At 38.6% G+C, this 19,743-nt stretch overlaps 1 protein-coding gene across 2 annotated transcripts; it reads left to right on the forward strand.

Annotated features, from left to right (window-relative positions):
- The first annotated feature begins 77 nt into the window (after window positions 1-77).
- LOC125231477 (5-methylcytosine rRNA methyltransferase NSUN4) lies at window positions 78-15,967 on the forward strand. 2 transcript variants are annotated; one of them, XM_048136958.1, is made up of 10 exons: window positions 78-212; window positions 293-479; window positions 887-1,115; window positions 2,617-2,795; window positions 3,107-3,235; window positions 3,440-3,623; window positions 4,167-4,287; window positions 6,038-6,162; window positions 8,361-8,498; window positions 15,339-15,967. In XM_048136958.1, exons 1-10 carry the CDS (start codon window positions 126-128, stop codon window positions 15,484-15,486), a joined length of 1,527 nt encoding a protein of 508 aa, XP_047992915.1. In that variant the 5' UTR covers window positions 78-125; the 3' UTR covers window positions 15,487-15,967. The 2 variants fall into 2 exon arrangements, with proteins under 2 accessions (XP_047992915.1, XP_047992913.1); XM_048136956.1 differs by lacking the exon at window positions 6,038-6,162 and adding an exon at window positions 7,309-7,433 and having other exon boundaries at window positions 15,339-15,963.
- The last annotated feature ends 3,776 nt before the right edge of the window (window positions 15,968-19,743 follow it).

Genomic DNA, 19,743 nt, shown 5'->3' on the forward strand with positions numbered 1-19,743 from the left:
TTTTTGAATAACTTTATTTTTCTTACTGGTCACACTTTCGTCAAGTGTCAATGTCAAACTCAGTGTCCTCAGTGTATTATACATAACCTAAAAAATATTTTGTTTTTATTTCTTACATTTACAGAATGTTATCTGTTATAAATATTTGCAAAAATGTTCACATACATACATTACTAGTTCAACAAATAAGATTCAAATCCAAAACACATTGGGTAATATATTTTTACGTTTTCAATTATTTTATAAACTTCTAGTGACTATATTTTATAAAGTATTTGATTTACATCTGTAGGCTAAATTAAGAAAGAAAACTAGTCCAAAGTACAAGGCTCAGAACCACTTCGACGAGTTCTATGGGTCTGTGTTCGGCGGGAAATGGCCCCCGATGAAGGAGGCGATGCTGCGGCGCTCCAAGTATGTGGCTGTCGTCAACAACTATGGAGACGCTGAAGAAACTATTGCATTCCTCACTGAGAGAGGTAAATATTCGTATTTGCTTACTATTTTCTAAAACTTTTCATTTAAATTTGCAAATGAAACCTAAGTCAGTGAGTGTAGTAATATTTTGGCATAGAGTAGATTATAGTTTGTGTGAATTGTATATAAGTATTAAGCAATTGTCATAAAGCATGTTTTTGTTTAAAAATACAAACATTTTTTAATTATTGTTGAACAGGATTAAAACAAACAACAACTGTTGAACAGGTTTAAGGTTAACTGGAAGAAATCCTTTAATTGGATAAGTTCGCCTTTGTACAAATGATGTGTGTGTTATTTTTATTTCTTTCCTGTTATATATTATGTGTTTTTATTTTTGTACAATAATACTTACAACAACTTGTTTGTTAATTTTGTATTAGATTCATTTTATGCTACTCATTTCTAGGTGCCCACTGCCTCAGAGCCCTCATGTCAGTACAGGAAGAGTTCCACAAGCAGTTCCCACCCACACCCACACACACAGACACACAGGCAGCCAGCGTGGAACAGTTCACAGCCAAAGTGCAGTCAGATGACATTTCCAGTATATACCCGCAGGATAACCTGCCTGAGAAGCTTGAGCTGAGTGATATGACGATTAGAAGTAGTGAGGAGGAGAAGGAAGTTGAGAAACAGTAAGTGTAACAAATAATTAGAGATTTACCAACTATTGTATTGGCGGACTAGGCCGACTACCGACTAGTCGGTGTTTGGATGGCCGATTAGTCGGCCAAAACATAATTGTCAACTAAATTCACATTTTGAATGTTACTTTTGGTCCTTGGTTCGCGCTTTTCATGATTTTTTAATAGTTCAATATTTATATACATTTTCCATTTTTAACAACCGGCTTGGCTTAGTGGGTAGTGATCCTTCTAATGAAATCATCGATAATCCCAGGTAGGAAATGTATTTCTGTGATGATTAAAGATATTTGTTGTTTTGACAAACAAAGCAATTATGAATAGTTACATAAAACAACCATAATTTTCAGCTGTAGCTTTCAGTTTATCTATCACTAATGAAGTGCTGACTAGTCGGTACATCCCTACAAATAATATATCATACTCCAAGATCGCATTAGATTGATTATAAGAGACTTTTGTTATGGTAACTGAAAATATTGTGAAATCATAATAGGCTAGTTTCCTACTAGTCAAATCAGCTTCTTTTTAATAACTGTCAAAATGATTTGCTAATATGGAATTACTATGAAATACTGAGGAGTGATGTCACAGTCAATTCATTTACTTTATATCTTTCTCTTCGACTTATTAAATAGAAATTATGTTTAAACATAACTACTGTCCATATTTTTCTTCTATTTATGTGGTGCTGCACTGCATAAAATATTTTATTTTAAGTGTAGGAAACTAGCTTATTGTATTAGTTTTTCTATTTAGAAATTTGTTATAGCAAAGGGCAATGGCCCATGACATGCATGCCATATTTTACCTAACTCAAATCTAGGATATTTTTGGTAAGGAGTAGTTGTGGATAATTAAAGTTGGCTAGTAAGTAATGCTTTTCATTTATGACTAAAAATATTAGACTGCCATGCAAACATCGTTTGACATTCAATTTCATCACATAAACTCAACAACAACAACATATAAGGTAAGGTATATATAATAGTAAGCTGTATGATATACATAAACATTTATGGTTATTTAGTAGGTATTCCATTTCTCGTCATTGCGACATTTCCTGCACCTATTAAGCTCTTATAGATCTCTGTTTGGCCCAAAGGTTAGCTGGTAGAGAATGCCTTCTGGCATTAAGTTCGCCTTTTGTACATTTTTTTTACTGTGCAATAAAGTTTAAATAAATAAATAAATATAAGGTGAAATCTGCAATTTCTTTTTGTAGCAGATAGCACCTTGTACGTTATGGGTAAGATGCTATTTCCTGAAAAAAAAAATTGCAGATTGTACCAATACGTTGTTGTCGTCGAACTATCAATTTCTGTAGTTAGTGCTGCAATGCTATTCAGAGAGGCAGACCAGACAGACACTGACATGATAACACCACAGACAAATGTTGTCAATATGATAGGAAATGAAAATAATTGACTTAGAATATTTAGAACTGTAAAAATCCAAACAAAGACATGAAAAGGTTTCATTAATTTTCCAGAACTGTAAAAAGCCAAACCCTAGAGGAATCCCTGGCCAGTGCACAAATGGACATGTCCCGCATCATTGATCCATCGATGGGGGTCACCTCTGAAGCCCTATACCAGTATGTGCCAGCCACACAGCTGAAGGGCATGGATGAATGGGTCCCAGAGTCACTGCACTATTCATATTATTCTAGTAAGTTCACTAACTATTTCCTTTGATTGAGAAAATAATATTTAAAGGATCCCAGGGTTGGGAAACTCGGGTTTCAAGTCAGTGGAAGAAGTTGATTGAAATTTAATGTCTCAACAAAATGAAACAAATGAGAACAGTATTAGAAAATTGTATCCAAACCATATTAAAACAGTCATAATTGTTTAGCTCTCGTTATTTAGATTTTATCAAAGAAAGTTATAATCGTGGGCTTCAATTAAAACCAACGGCCGAATAATCGTGAAAGATCTTAATTTCTTTAAACTAAACATGACTATTTTTACACATTTCAGAAGACACAGACTTCCCACTCGCAATAGAACCTGAGACGGAATTTAGTTTTCCCGAACACCTCAAAGTGTACACGTACGAAATGGGCAGCGAGTGGAACATGTTTCCTGAACCTAAGAGATGTAAAACTAGTAAGTAACACACTGCTGATATGCCTTTATTATTTAATACTTAATAAAAATATAGTAAAGTTCGTTTTTTTCCTCCGGTATCTTTTATCTTTAGGTGTCTTTTATGAGGAAATAACTTTGAAAATATTATTTATCGCTATTTCCCTTCAACGTTTTTGCTAGCAGTTTCTTAACCTTTGTTTAACCAATCTTTAACCTTTTCAGATGTTTTAAACTACTACCCAATGGACTGCGGAAGCGTGCTGGCGGTTCTAGCATTATGCTTATCACCTGGCGACCGCGTGTTGGATCTGTGCTCCGCACCTGGTGGCAAGGCCCTTGTGGCACTCCAGACATTGTTGCCTGACGTTATAGTGTGTAATGACTCCTCTATCTCAAGGACTAACAGGTAACCTTATACGTTTCTGACATATGATAAAGATTTATAACTACTGTAAATATATTTTTGAAATTTAAGGTTTTAGTGAAAAGCTTTGTGGGTGTAGCTTGCAAAGCTACAAGACCAGCATGCGTGTTTTTTCTTAGTGGCAATATATATTTTAAAATTAATGTGTTTTATAATAGACATTAGTAAAGCGAGTAGCTACTTGGAAAGTGCCCCTACCGAGGCGATTCCCTCGGTTGAGAAAAACCATGCGCACTGCCTCGGCTGACTGCCTACATTAGCCATCTGACGTGCAAGATAAGTGCCTCGCGACGCTATTCGGTCCGTGTAAATCGGGATATTTTTGTAAATTCTTAATTACCATAATATTCGACATGTGAAAAGTACAGTCAACCAATTGGAACCCTAGGCCACTCTACATCCATGTCAAAATGACAAGGAGTAAGAGATTTTGTACAATCTGATTTATAACGTCACTGTGACATAGTTCTACAGTGGCCTAGGGTTCCAATTGGTTGACTGTATCGGGCGACTGCGACTGTACAGGATCGGGCGCATATTCCGCGACTACCTGATCGACTTCGACACGAGCAACTCGTGGCGGGAGCGCGTGCTCATCTCCACGCGCGACGGCCGGGACTTCACAGACGACCAAGGGTTTGATAAGGTGCGTATACTTAAGCGACTTTTTATGAATTTTATTGTTAATTATCAGTGATCGGGGATTTGGATGCCACACTGCACACAGTGATATGAAACAGTGATATGGATATGCCATCCGGTCCTTGATAATTTTTCTTATGGCATAGTAGACAAATGATCAGACGGAGCGCCTAATGGTAAGCAACTATCGTAGCTCATAGACAATGAGGTTACAAATAACTGGTCGAAAAATAAACGCAATTCCCGTGTAGGTAAATAATATATTTATAACATAAATGATATTGAATAAGCATGTGTTGCTTAGGTAAATAGTAATGATTAGAACTGTAGGTACTATTTACGTGTAATATAAAAAAACGTCAAAATTTCTTAGTCACTAAGAAAATAATATGTGAAAATTTTGCACTAAATTATTTATCGATAATAAAGTGAATTTTCACATTTATAAATCACATATTTTATTGTAAGTGAAGGAGGCCTATACTAAACTGACCAAGAAAAATAAATTCAGCAGTAATAACAATGGTGATTTGACGTCGCATTTATTATTTAAAATATTGACCCGTAATAGCAATAATTTGATAATAATATAAAGGTAGGTAAATAAATTATGATAAAAAACTGTCCTTTTTCTAACCATATGAAGCTTGGAATCCCGCGGCATATCCATACTAGCATAATGTTTGAGGTCATTCACCCCGTATGGCATCCAAATCCCCGATCACTGTTAATTATAGATAATAAAGACGCTCTCAACTCACCAGTTGTTAGCACAAATTAAAAAGACCTGTTTAAATACTTAGTAATTTTTTACTTATCCATAACATAACCGAATAACGAACATTGGAAAAAAGATAAAATAACGTTAATTAATAGCGTTTGACATGTGAGTGGCTTTAAATATGTATTACCTATACAAAATGCGAGAATGCCATGTTCTAGTGTCATAGAATGTTAAATAAAATCAACTTCACCAAGTCCGTCACCGTAACAATTCTAAGGTCGTTGTGATATTTGTCACCAATTCCCTCCCCTAATGTAAGGGACTGCATCGGTATTCATTGCAGCGTAAAGTCAGAGATCTAACTGGTCAATTGCCATGTAAATCATGTAATATACTGAACTCATATTGAAGGGATGACGAATTTTTTATTTTCGCATTTGGCGGTAGTCCCTTACATAAATAGCAACCTGGCAAAATTTTCAACCTGAAATATATTATAGAAATCTAATAAAAGTGGCATCAAAGCCCATCCGCTCCTGTAGGGAGGAACAGGTTAATAAAGACTATAGAAAACAACGTTCCTCTGCAAAAAAATACAATTTATTTTATACATATAGGTACACACTACGCTTACTACTTACCTAATTTACTTACTTTGTGTCTTCTTCTTCTTCTGGTGCCATGTCCATCTAATGGGCGTCGGCGGTCAGCATGGCATTAAGCTTTCTGGTCTTTGCCAACATCGTGAGGGTGGCTGCGTCTTTCGTATGCGTCCAGTCTTTAATGTTATCTATCCATTTATATCTAGGTCTACCTCTCCCTCTTCTTCCCTTGAATTTTCCTTCGATAATTGTCTGTAATAAGTTGTATTTCTTGTTTCTGTATATGTGACCCAGGTATGCTGTTTTTCGTCTCTTAACGATGTTGAGTATAAGTACTTTGTGTAAGTTTCGTAAAATAATCTTATATTTTACATACGTAACTTCAAAGGAATACTGTTTTCTATAACTCTAAAACTTCCTGCCTTCAGGTGTTGGTGGACGCTCCTTGCACGACAGACAGACGGACGATCAACCAAGACGCTAACCTTGTCTACCGTCTAGGGAGGGTCAAAGACCGCCTCAGTTTACCAGACGTTCAGCCTTACTTGCTAACGTAAGCTGTTACTTTTACTATTCATTAGCAAAAAGTTACACATTTTTTGCTGATCATATTAGTTCAATATGCTCCATGCAGGTTGGTATACACCGTAGTGGGATATCTGGTTATACCTTACCTTGCCGGGTACTCTATGGTAAACTCGCTGTAAAACCTTCACCGTCGCAGCCTCAAATGATACGTACCCGAAAAGTACTCGCTTTCTCTTGGACCCCATTCCAAAGTCATTAACTGACTAGTTGTCTCACAAAACCTGGCATGAATGGAATGAACGAAGCTACATTACATGAGTGCAGCTGTATCAGCCTAAAGTCAGAGTCAGAGCCACCATTTTATTGGTCATTGTGATAGATATACTCGAAACCACAATTAAAGCAAAGTCTCTTCCAATTTTCAAAAATCAGCTTAAAGTATACTATCTATCTCTATCTTAAGTTGCCATTTTTATTTATTGTATTTATATATGTATGTATGTATTATTTTTATGTATATTTATTTATGTATTCGGTATATATGTACGAGTATTTGGGTTTGTGTTGGTTTTTTCTATATTTTTTGTTCTTACACTGCCTGTTAGCTTTTGTTTCTGTTCCGTTTTTTCAAGTACCCTAAGATTGTCTGGAAGAGATCGCTTTTTAGCGATAAGACCGCCTGTTGTTACCTAGTTATAGTGTACTGTTGTTACCCGTGAGTGCCCTAAATGTGATTATAACCAGTTTCTAGTATAGATGTGTTCATCCGCTCAGTCATTCCATTCGTGCCAGCTGTTGTTAAACAGCATGTATAGTCAACCAATTATAATCCTAGATCACTCTAGAACCCTGTCGTATTGACACCGTGCTTTATTTGCTATAGAAGTCAGTTTGACTTTTACTGTGAAAGGGTTCTACAGTGGCCTAGGATTCGGATTGGTTGACTATACAGTCAACCAATTGGAACCCTAAGCCACTGTAGAACTATGTCATAGTGACGTTATTAATCAGATTGTAAGAAATCTCTTACCGCTTGTCATTTTGACATGGTTGTACTCGTAGAGTGGCCTAGGGTTCCAATTGGTTGACTATACCTACTAACACAACTGGCCACTAGCCGTCACCCGTCGCATAAGAGCTACCCCAGTGTGAACGGTAAGTGAACTTGCAGGTTTTGGTAGACGTGCCGTGCACGACGGACAGGCACACGATGAACGAGGACGAGAATAACATCTTCAGGCCGGATCGGATCAAGGAGCGGCTGCGAATGCCGGAGATGCAATCGCAGTTGTTGACGTGAGTGCTTTAGAATTCTTTATTTAAATATAAATGGAATTTCGTGATGTGATGACGCCACCCACTCTTCACGAGATGTATAGATATCAGTTTGGGATCACACAATGTATTAGGCTTTAATTATATGTAAAAAAAATCAGGCAAATAGGCTACTTGCCTCCTAGTCAAATCAGCTTCTTTTTAAGAACTGTCAAAATTAATTTGAACATCTTGCTAATATGGAATTTATATGAAATCGAACTGAGTGACGTCACGGTCAACTCAGTTACTTTATATATTTCTACCTGACTTATTAAATAGAAATTTGATTTAAAAATAACTTCTGTCCATGTTTTTCATATAATTATCTGATGCTTTATTTCATGCACGGTATGAAATATTTCATTTTAACTACAGTCAAATTCCCTATTAAAAATAATGTCCAGCTCAAACCACCACCCGCTACCGTGACCAAATGGCCGAGTGGTTCAGACATCCGTAGCTATAACGGAGGACGCCGGTTCGAATCCAGCTTTGGACACTTGGAGGACTTGGTCATTTTTCTTTGTATATGACATTCATTTCAGTTGCTTTAAAACAGTAAAAAAAAATCGCATTTTACTCACCTCTGATCTTATATTACACGAAGTTGAGTGATTTGCATTATATGTCTAATTTCTAATCGTTATATTTAGGATTTTGAGGAGATAATCTTACTTGTTTGCTCGTGTCTTAAAATTACACGCATCTAAAGTTTTAGGTAGTTACCTGGTAGTTACCTGGGGCCCATTTCTCGAAGCTACAAGTTACAACTTACAATCTACAAATGGTAGTCACTGTCTAATACGACAAGTTGAAAAGAGATTTCTGCTTGTAAATTGTAACTTTCAGATTGATTGATGTACTTTTTTACGTATCTAATCTAACAGCATATTCTACGATTTGCAGGAACGCCTTGAAGCTAGTCCGAGTAGGCGGTGCAGTAGTGTATTCAACATGTTCTCTCAGCCCCGTCCAGAACGACGGCGTTGTTCACATGGCTCTCAAGCACGCCTTCGAAACTCATGGGATCATAGCTACTGTCAAGTAAGTGAAACAAATATAACAATATTCACTTCTGTTCCGTCGAGGAACAGAGATTTTTAGTTTTAATTTCTTTTCTTGATATAGTTAAATAGTTATTTCATTTTCATACATACAAGGCAACACAATTTTGAAAGAATACTTTTTTCCATGTATATGTAGCACAGTTTTTTGGAGCTGGCAATTACAGAAGTCCCAAAGCGACTTTCCGGTGCGCCTGCCACGGCACCTGGCGGATAAAAAAAAAAAAAAAACTCTCTCTTCGACCGTGCGAGCGCCATGATCTGCGCTCCCGTTATTACGAATTAAAAATAGTTATCGGTGCACCGGCGCGACACAAACGTGAAAATTGACATTTTAAGTGATATTCCGACCAGTGACCTAAGCTTCCGTTTATATGTGACAATCGTTTTAGTGTGAGGATTTTCCCAAAGTGTTTCCACGTGGCCCCACAAGCGCCTCTGGACAAATGTAAGTAGCCTCACCAATTAAACGCCGCTACATATAGTTTTTTGATCCGTTCGATCCGGATTTTTCTTTCTCACGTTGTGTTGCCCGTGTATTTTGCGGTATTACGTACCCATCATTCCAATTACATACGTTTGTAGTTCAATTTTTCATTGTAATTTCCGCCATCTTTGCTCACGGCAAAATGGTACCGAATCCTACAGACGGTGTCGAAACCGACACATCGTGTATGACACAAGATTTATTCGAGCGAGATCTAATTCTCGACGAATTAAAACGAACATTACAGTTCGCAGCAACGAATATAGAACAATTTCGTTCAAGAACTTCCGATTTAACAGCGCACCAGCGAAAGTTTACCAAAATTCAAACTAAGATCGAAAAGGCATTAATTAAGTCTAATAGCTTCAACAAAGAAGCCAACATTAAGATTCGAAATGATTTCAACGATTTATATTACGCGATAGTTACGCATTTAAATAACCTAAAGGAGGTAGATGTAGAAAAGCGGCGCGCGAGCCGCATTCCTAACCAACACGACACGTTTATGAACGACCGTCGAAATTTACCTAAATTGTCGCTTCCCGAATTTCACGGTGAACCTACTGGTTGGCCGGCCTTTTTCGACTTATTTCAATCGTTGGTCCACAACAACAATGCCTACACTGACGCGGAAAAGTTTAGGTATTTACTACTTTCGGTTAAAAACGAACCATTTAATTTAATTAAATCAATTCCCATAACGGAAAGTAATTATTCAATTGCGATCGATGTTCTAAAATCCCGTTATGACAACAAACGCATTATTGCGTCACAACATCTAGATAAATTATTCGATATCGATTCTTGTTCCGCGCGCTCATCAGTTGTTGCTATGCGAAATTTGCTTAATGTTTACCACGAAAATATTAAAGCACTTGAAGTTTTGGAGTTTCCGGTTAAAGAATGGGACTTCGTTCTGTTAAATTTATTATTACGTAAAATTCCCGTTAATACGCGAAAAGAATATGAACGTTCTTTAACCAACCCAAGTGAAATACCTAAAGTCCAAACCTTAATAACATTCTTAGAGCGCGAACTTACGGCGGAACAGATGATTACAGTTTCCCATATACAGTCCACAAAAAATAATTCCTTAAGTACAACAAATAAAAATAATTTAATTTCAAATCAAATTACACCTAAACGGGTTTTAATTACGAATACGTCAGACCAAACTCGACCGTATGTCGATACGAATAAGGTTCGATCTTGCGTGAAGTGCAAAGGCTCGCATGCCCTTCACAAATGTTTGGAGTTTTTAAATTTGTCTACTAAAGATAGATTCACATTTGTTCAAACAAATAACATTTGTTATAATTGTTTATGTTCCGGACATGACTTACGTAATTGTAAATCAAGTTTTAAGTGTCGTAAGTGCAATAAGAAGCACCACACCTTAATTCATTTAGATTCGGACCTTACGCGTACGCGACCCTTCCCGGCGAACAATGAAGCCGCGGAACTAGTTGCCGTCTCGCTCGCTCTAACGGAGCAGTCGCAGCCCGGCGCGGGCGCTGTCCCGAGCCCATCAGCTGTTCACGGCGTGAATCAAAATAATCTAGGTTTAGGTATTGAGCCTCATACGGTGTTACTGTCAACTGCGTTGGTTGACCTTTATTACGAAGGTAATAAAATTGCTACAATTCGTTGTATGTTAGACGGGGGCTCACAAGCAGCTCTTATTACTGAATCGTGTATGCAACGATTAAATTTACCGCGACGAAATGTCAGCGAGCCGTTGGTAGGTGTCGGTGATTTACCGCTCAACCCTAGGGGTACCTTCGTGTGCTCAATTTCGCCCAAGGGCAAACAAAGTCCAAGTATTCCTTTGGAGGCTACTATTTTGTCAAAATTAACCCGTCAAATGCCTAGTGTACCACTAGCACCGTACGGGGAATGGCCTCATTTGCAAGGGCTCGCTCTAGCCGACCCTGAATTTCATAAACCTCAGCCGGTTGACATGATACTTGGCGAGGACATTTTCATGGATGTCATTCGCGAGGGTATAGTCAGGGGTAAACCTGGCACACCCACAGCAATCAATAGTGTATTTGGTTATTTACTAGGGGTAAAGTCAACTTTACTTCTAATATTTCGACTCCACGCCATACTTGTTTTACGTCGTTCGACAACGACAATCTCGAGAAGTTTTGGGAGCTGGAGTCAATTCCAGAGATGCGGAGTTACACTCCCGAAGAAAAGCTATGCGAATCCTTTTTCCAAAAGACGCATACGCGCGATGAGACAGGGCGATACATAGTTGCTCTGCCATTCAAGCCCGATGCACCGCCCCTCGGCGAGTCTCGGCAAATTGCTCTAGCACGTTTCCACAAACTGGAATACCGTCTAGAACGAAACCCCCAGCTGAAGGCGGAGTATCACGCGTGCCTCCAGGAGTATGTGGATCTTAACCACATGGAGCTCGCGGACGATAACCCCCCCGCTGGCGCGAGTTATTACATCCCGCACCACTCGGTGTCGAAGATTTCCGACACTACCCGAACTCGTGTTGTCTATGATGCTGGTTGTCGCACAACAAGTGGCTACGCGCTCAATGATGCGTTGCTAAAAGGGCCTAAGTTACACTTAGACATAGTAGATGTACTTCTAAAATTTCGAGTACATAAAGTTGCATTTTGTTCTGATATTAAACAAATGTATCGGAATATTCTTGTACGTGAGAGTGATAGGGACTTTCAGCGCATCCTGTGGCGCCAGTCGCCAGAGGAACCTCTGCGCGATTATAGGCTGCGTACCGTTACTTTTGGTATCAGTAGTTCCCCTTATCTCGCCTTGCGCACAATTAAACAGCTCGCGCATGACGAAGCCGAGCGTTTCCCGCTCGCCTCGCCAGTCCTCCTAAATGACGTGTTCGTCGACGATGTGGTGACCGGCGCAGATACCTTAGCCGAAGCCCTCAATCTGCAGCAGGAGCTGATAGGTATTTGTGCCACGGCCGGGTTCGAATTGCGAAAGTGGCAAAGTAACTCGCCAGCCATTCTCGCTGCCACGCGACCGACAGAGTTTCATGGTGAGCGGCGCGAAAATGTTCATTTTGCCGAAATGGAAAATGACAAAGGGGTCAAGGTCCTTGGACTTCAATGGAATCCAAGATCTGACGCATTTAGTTTCAAAGTTCAAAGTTCTTCGCAGACCTGTACAAAGCGGGCGATTCTTTCCGAAATTGCAAAAATTTACGACCCCCTCGGGTTATTATCTCCGGTGACATTGTTTGCCAAACATTTAATTCAATTGCTATGGTTAGCCAAAATTTCCTGGGACTCAGAACCCCCTATCGATATTATTAACTCATGGACGAGTTTTGTTAACGAGCTACCGCTCCTATCGCAAATTTCTTTTCCTCGTCATATTTTCAATACTGACGACTTCGATTCAATCGAAATTCACGGATTTGCCGACGCAAGCAAAATTGCATACGCAGCATGTGTTTATATACGTCTGACGGACAACACCGGGCGAGTTCAAACCTATTTAGTCATGGCTAAAAGTCGCGTTGCACCTCTTCGGGTATGCCTTACTATACCTAGAATGGAATTGATGGGTTGTGTAATCCTATCAAAATTAATTGAAAGAGTTATGCATCTTTACGGTGGTCACATTCACCCCGATCAAGTGTACGCATGGTCTGACAGTTCCGTCGTGCTCGCGTGGCTTCAGTCACCCCGCACGAATGGAAAACGTTTGTCTCGAACCGCACTAGTGAGATTTTGTCCCGTGTCCCGGCGCGCTGTTGGCGTCACGTCCCGTCAGCTGATAACAGCGCTGACCCGGCGTCTCGCGGTCTGCTCCCCGCCGCGCTCGTACAAAATGACTTGTGGTTCCATGGTCCTACATGGCTCCAACAAAGTCGCGACTCCTGGCCTATACCAAAACCGGTGGTAAACACGAACGAGGAAAAACGCAATACACATGACTCGGCAAGTCTTAGTTATGCATGTGTGTCCACATTGCCTCCTTCCCCGGACGACGACACTCTTATAACGCGATTTTCGTCGCTAGGTAAATTAGTTCGCGTCACGGCAGTCATATTTCGTTTCTACAATAAATGCAGGAAACATAAACAAACATTCCCAAAGTACGTCACCGTACCAGAGTACAATTTTGCATTAAATCGACTAATATTGATTACACAACAAAAAGTGTTCGAAGACGACATTAAAAGGATTTCGTCAAATAAACTTCCGTCAATTCGTTTGCGGCGTCTCACGCCCATGTTAGATAGGGATGGTTTGTTACGCGTCGGCGGACGTATTCACAAATCACTTTTACCTTTTGAATCAAAACATCAATTGATTTTACCTAAAAGACATCCTCTTACAAATCTTATTATTGACGATGCGCATATAAAGGAACTACATGCCGGTTCGCAGTGCGTGCAAAACTCGCTCTTACAGCGATACTGGATTATCTCTGGTCGTGATATTGTTCGCCTCCGCGTACATCGTTGTATCAAATGCTTCCGCGCTCGACCGACTCGCTGCCAGCCCCGCATGGGAATGTTACCCTCGGTTCGGCTACGCCCCGCGCGTGTGTTTAGTAAAACGTCTTGTGACTTTTGTGGGCCATTCTACGTACGCGCTAATAAGGTTCGTAATGCAAAAATAATAAAATGTTACGTTGCAGTTTTCGTATGTATGAGCGTTAAAGCTGTACATCTTGAGTTAGTTTCCGAACTTTCCACGGAAGGTTTTTTAGCCGCGTTGCGACGTTTCACGTCCCGTCGAGGATATTGTACGGATATATATACCGATTGCGGACGTAACTTTGTTGGTTGTAATAATTACCTTCAAGAGTTATATACTTTTTTACGTAATGATTCGGTCATGAGTGCCCTTAATCAACAAACTTTAAAACAAGGATTAACTTGGCATTTTCAACCACCTTATGCTAGTCATTTCGGTGGATTATTTGAAGCGGCTGTTAAGAGTTTCAAAACTCATTTACATCGCGTAATAGGTACACAAACGCAAACATATGATTGTATGCACACTTTGACGTGTCAAATCGAAGCTGTATTAAACAGTCGTCCGCTCTGCGTTCTAAGTTCGGACTCCGCGGATCCTTTACCTCTTACGCCGGCCCATTTCTTAATCGGTGAGCCCTTAACGGCCCTACCGGACGTTTCTCTGATAGACGAGAACCCTAATCGTCTTACACGTTGGCGCTGGATACAGCAAGCTGTCCAGCATTTCTGGCGTCGATGGAGTCGTGAATATCTCCATCAACTGCAACAAAGTACAAAGTGGCTGCAAGACCGCGGTCCCGCCGTTCGTGAAGGTACTGTTGTTGTGGTATGCGACGACCACCTGCCGCCGCTGCAGTGGAAACTCGCGCGCGTTCATGCTGTCCATCCGGGCAGCGATCAAGTTATTCGCGTCGTAACATTGAAAAGCGGGAACACGTTGTTCAAACGACCTGTTGTGAAGGTCTGTCCCTTACCTTTAGAATAAACTTATACAATCGTTACGACTCTTAATGTTAAGTTAAATATAAGTTTCATAAAATATTTTGGTATACTTTCGTATAGTTTCTTTTTTTATTTTCTTTTAAAAGTCACTCCGTGTCTTTTAAGGTGAGCGGCATGTTCCGTCGAGGAACAGAGATTTTTAGTTTTAATTTCTTTTCTTGATATAGTTAAATAGTTATTTCATTTTCATACATACAAGGCAACACAATTTTGAAAGAATACTTTTTTCCATGTATATGTAGCACAGTTTTTTGGAGCTGGCAATTACAGAAGTCCCAAAGCGACTTTCCGGTGCGCCTGCCACGGCACCTGGCGGATAAAAAAAAAAAAAAAAAAACTCTCTCTTCGACCGTGCGAGCGCCATGATCTGCGCTCCCGTTATTACGAATTAAAAATAGTTATCGGTGCACCGGCGCGACACAAACGTGAAAATTGACATTTTAAGTGATATTCCGACCAGTGACCTAAGCTTCCGTTTATATGTGACAATCGTTTTAGTGTGAGGATTTTCCCAAAGTGTTTCCACGTGGCCCCACAAGCGCCTCTGGACAAATGTAAGTAGCCTCACCAATTAAACGCCGCTACAACTTCAGTACAAAATGTTAGGAAGTTAACATAACGAGCATGACAAATAGGTACTATCAACAACACTCTTAGCTAATCATCGGGAGACGTTATGCCCTTGTAATAAGGATTACAGATGTACAGCTAACAGTGTTGTCGATGGTACAAAAAGTTTCCTAAAACACCCATTGTAAAACATTATGCTCTACAACTTTACTGTAAAAAAAATATAAATGACCATACCAATCAGGGCCTAATATTTTCTTTTCAATCCTTTGCAGAGACCTATCGGCGCCCTTCGCAAGCCTGGCAGGCACGCTATCGCTAGCCGCGGGGTCTATAGCGCCGCGTTACGGACAACTCGTCACGCCTACAAACGATGCCAACTTCGGGCCTTCATACATCACCAGGCTAGTTCGTGTCAAGTAACTTAGTTAACCAATTAGATCATAAATGTTTTAATAGACACTAGACAGTAGTTACGAGGTGTATTTTATTAGGGGCAGTAATCGCAGATCTTTTGACGCGACCCTTTGTGTCTACTGTCCAAATGATTCAAATTCCTTTTAATATATATTTGTATGAAAAACTCTTATAAACCACTAAAATACATACATAGCTTTAAAAATAAAATGATAGAAGTCAAAACGGTATTCCGGAACTATGATTTCGGCATCTGATGCTGTGTGGATGGAGATCTTTAAGGTCGAAAATTATAGATATAAAAGTGTTTTAGTTTGTATTTAAGTAACTGTAAATATAGTATATTTGTGTTACACATAATTTTCGTTTCGTTATTTCCGACTAACTTGCAATAGGTAACTAAAATGTCTGCGACTTCCTGTGTGCCTACCGCCTTAATAATATGAAATGTTTAGAGTAACCTTTAATGACATATCTACTTAGGCACAAATAGTTAAGGCTGCTTTCAAAAAAAACGTCAAAAGAATGTAAAATTGATAGTTTTAGTCGGTGAAATACTACACTTTCCGTTATCCAATAGATTTATTTAATTCAAGTTCCAGGTAGAGCATCTTATTATCTTGATTTTTATAAGACTGGATTTTTGAAAACTAACTCATTAAATTAATTATGAATTTTTCTCTAATGCACGTTTAGAAAAACGCACGTATAGAGCTGAATCAGTCGATCTTATTTGTAAAATTTGGACAATTTTGAATATTAAAACGGGTAAATTTATAATTCGTATATCCTGTACCACAATCATTTCAGACTAGATTTTTATTTTAAGTTTTTGAAAAAGAGTAAACTAGCCTAAGGCGAATTCAATTTTTTCAGAAATTACCTAAAATTAAGTGACAATTTCTTTGAAAATCTACATCACATCGAAGTAAGTTTTGTACTAAATTAATCTGCAACGTTTACTTAAATTGCTGTTATGCCTTAGTGATTATAAATTGCTATTATTGATTTTTGCCAATTTTTTGAAAACGAGCCTTCACCGGTACAATTATTACCACTTTTGGACATTTTCTCATATTTTGTTAGACCAAGTAAAAAAAGTCCTATAATGTGATATATATTTATAAACTACTCGCAAAGCCCTTTAATTTGATACCACACACGGTATGATCGAGCGCTCGGTTGCGATTTCACTATTTTTAACACGAAAGCTCTCTTAAAGAATTTTCCTGTGAGTAAAACCCATTGTTGATTCAGCAAACATCAATTTATTTATAAATAAGTACGGGAAAAATAAGTACATTATCGCATAAGAGTTTTTAATGATTCACGGTTATTCTATATCCCGGTCAATATAAGTCATTATTGCATAGAAAATTACTAAAGCTTCAGACACATTATCCATACTTAATATAAATGGGAAAGTGTGTGTGTCTGTTTGTTTGTTCGTCTTTCACGGCAAACCGTTTTGCCGTGAAAGACGAGACGATTTAAGTAGAGATAGTTGAAGGGATTGAGAGTGACATAGGCTACTTTTTGTCTCTTTGTAAGCCCCCACTTTCCTGAGATGAGGGGGGGGGGGAGCTACTTCATTATCAGCCTGCAAGTGTCATGGACATTTTAATATAATCTCATCTTATTTATCTTACTCTAGATATTTACTTTTCTTTCCTTAAAATAAAAAAAATATTTTTTTCTAACAAAGTCTGTCTTTGGCAAACTATCTACATAGCTGGGCATTAACTCGTTAATCCGTTATCGTTAATTAACGAAGTTAACATTTCGATTAACGGATTAACTTTTAAGTTAACTTTAAAAAATGTTAACGGACTCGTTAACTTCCGTTAAATTTCATGGAGTCCGTTAATCGTTAATCCAGCATCCCAAGCGGCTCGCTGCACCGCGAAAACCACGTTCTTACTGCTACTGTAAAAGCCCGTAGTACGGCAAAACCTAGGATTTATCGGTAAAAGCAGATCCGTCGGTTATAAACAGTCTAAAGACCAATTGGCGACTTTGGATCACTTATTCGAAATCTTTTAAATCTTATTAGGCGTGCTAGATCGATCACTAACCTGGGAATAGAGTGCAATCATCAGGCATGACAGACAAATCGCGCAACCGACGCATCGAGTTAGAGTCCGGCGCGGGCCTTAGATTACTCTACCAAGTTATCGTGGCCCACAGCATCGAGTTGTCATGTCAAATCTCAATCTGAAGAACCGACGCACTACGGTCACGACCTCATGAATAACCCAATAATTACCAATCCGAAGTATAACCTAGGATTTAGCTAACCAACGGCGGTAAAAGCCCGACGAGGCCGTAATTATTACATTTCGGTTTTTTGCCGATTGGCGTCACAGGTTTTAATGGTTTTTGGTGGATACTTAGTAAATAGAAATACGTAATACCTACAGTGAAGTCCTATTTTTATGACGTGCTAACGGATTATCGATTAACTTTAACTTCCGTTAAATCTACCGAAATGTATCGCTTTAACGATTGACGAAGTTAACTATTTGATTAACGGTGCCCAGCTATGACTATCTATAATTATTAATTATATAAAGTACTTTTATGTTAGTACATACAAAATACATATGTGTGCGAGCTGAAAATCCGACAAAAAGGAACACACAATTATCAAATCTTTCTGTTTACATAATTATTCTTATTTATGTAAAGCTCTACAGATCAGAAAATAATTCTTAAACTGACATCAAAAAAATATTCGATTAGTTCTAGCAATTTTCATACATACACCGTTTTTTATAAATCGGCGTGTAGTAAAGTAAATTTATACGTATAAAATAATTTATTAATCCTTAATATTTCCTATATAAACACGTACATGTATACATATTTATTCATTATGCCTGAGTTGTAGTTTGAATATACGTCAATGATTTGTATACATTTGATTATTTACTTTTAGACATATTTAAAAAAATGCGTCGGTTTCACACTTTCTAACAATAGGTAACAAAACACTGCTATGTTAAAACGAAACCAATTCAGCTAGGTAATTATACTAAAAATATACTTTAGCTTACAATCTAACTAAATACTTTATGTAGCCGACATGTATCGAATAGTAAATATTTAATATCAAAAGCCTTAAAAAATAGCATGTGAGTACACAATTAATTATTGATCTAAATAAGTACTTAAATCTTTCGTAATTTCAATACTTATGTATAATACCTATTTGTATAACCTGACCACTCTTATTTATATTATATTCAGCAGATGTTACATCTCGCATCATGCACTGCAAATACCACATTTATGCAGATGACATACAAGTATACATTTCATGTAAGCCATCAGATATCAATAGTGCCATACAGAAATTAAATCAGGACCTTACCAGAATATCAACATGGGCCACAGAAAACTGCTTGGTACTTAACCCCAGCAAAACTAAGTACATTGTGTTTGGGAGTAAGCATCAACTGTCTAATGTTGATATTTCGGAGAATGTCATGCTGATGAATGTACCAGTTGATAGAGTGTATGAAGCGCGCAACCTAGGTCTCCTTATGGACTGTGGATTACGATACGAGAAACACATTGCAGAGACTATTAGAAATTGCTTCTACAGACTTAAGGTGTTGTACAAAATTCGTCCATACTTATGTGAAAGCCTGCGCATTCAATTGGTTGAGTCGCTTATACTGTCAAAATTCAATTACGTGGATGTCGTGTTTGGGCCAAGGCTTCTTGCTAAAACTAAAAGACTCATTCAACGTGTTCAAAATGCATGTGCTCGCTTCTGCTTCAACATTCCTTTGAGAGCTCATGTAACCCCGTATCTGAATAGTCATAACATTCTTAAAATGCAACACCGGCGTAAACTTCATTTGGCGTGTTTGCTCTTTGGTGTGCTGAACTTCAAAACCCCTGGATATCTTTTCGATAAACTATCTTGCGTAAAACTCCGTGAACGCCGTGAGTGCACAAGCCATTTGTTGACGCCACGTCATGCGACTGCCGCTTTCCGAGGTAGCTTCCGGTTTTCTGCCTCTCGTTGCTGGAATATAATCCCACCCCCTTTGAGGAACCTGCAAAGTATTCACAGTTTCAAATTAAAGCTTAAACAGTATTTGTTCGATCACCAACTTAACCAAGAAACCTGCGCACTTGACACGAGTTGCCTGTAGTTAATACTCTCTATACTCACCACAATGTTTATGTTCCATCGGCCTGGGAATGGAATCGACAACTTGCAAACCTTATTAAGATAGTTGTTCAATTGGT

Source organism: Leguminivora glycinivorella, chromosome 11, assembly GCF_023078275.1.
Source record: "Leguminivora glycinivorella isolate SPB_JAAS2020 chromosome 11, LegGlyc_1.1, whole genome shotgun sequence".
Taxonomy (NCBI): domain Eukaryota; kingdom Metazoa; phylum Arthropoda; class Insecta; order Lepidoptera; family Tortricidae; genus Leguminivora; species Leguminivora glycinivorella.

Bases quoted from the DNA above. Each gene is read 5' to 3' on its own strand.
- LOC125231477 (XM_048136958.1), top strand. From the start codon at position 126: ATGTTATCTGTTATAAATATTTGCAAAAATGTTCACATACATACATTA. The intron at 2,796-3,106 runs GTAAGTTCACTA...TACACATTTCAG, and splicing joins GCACTATTCATATTATTCTA to AAGACACAGACTTCCCACTC. The intron at 8,499-15,338 runs GTAAGTGAAACA...AATCCTTTGCAG, and splicing joins GGGATCATAGCTACTGTCAA to AGACCTATCGGCGCCCTTCG.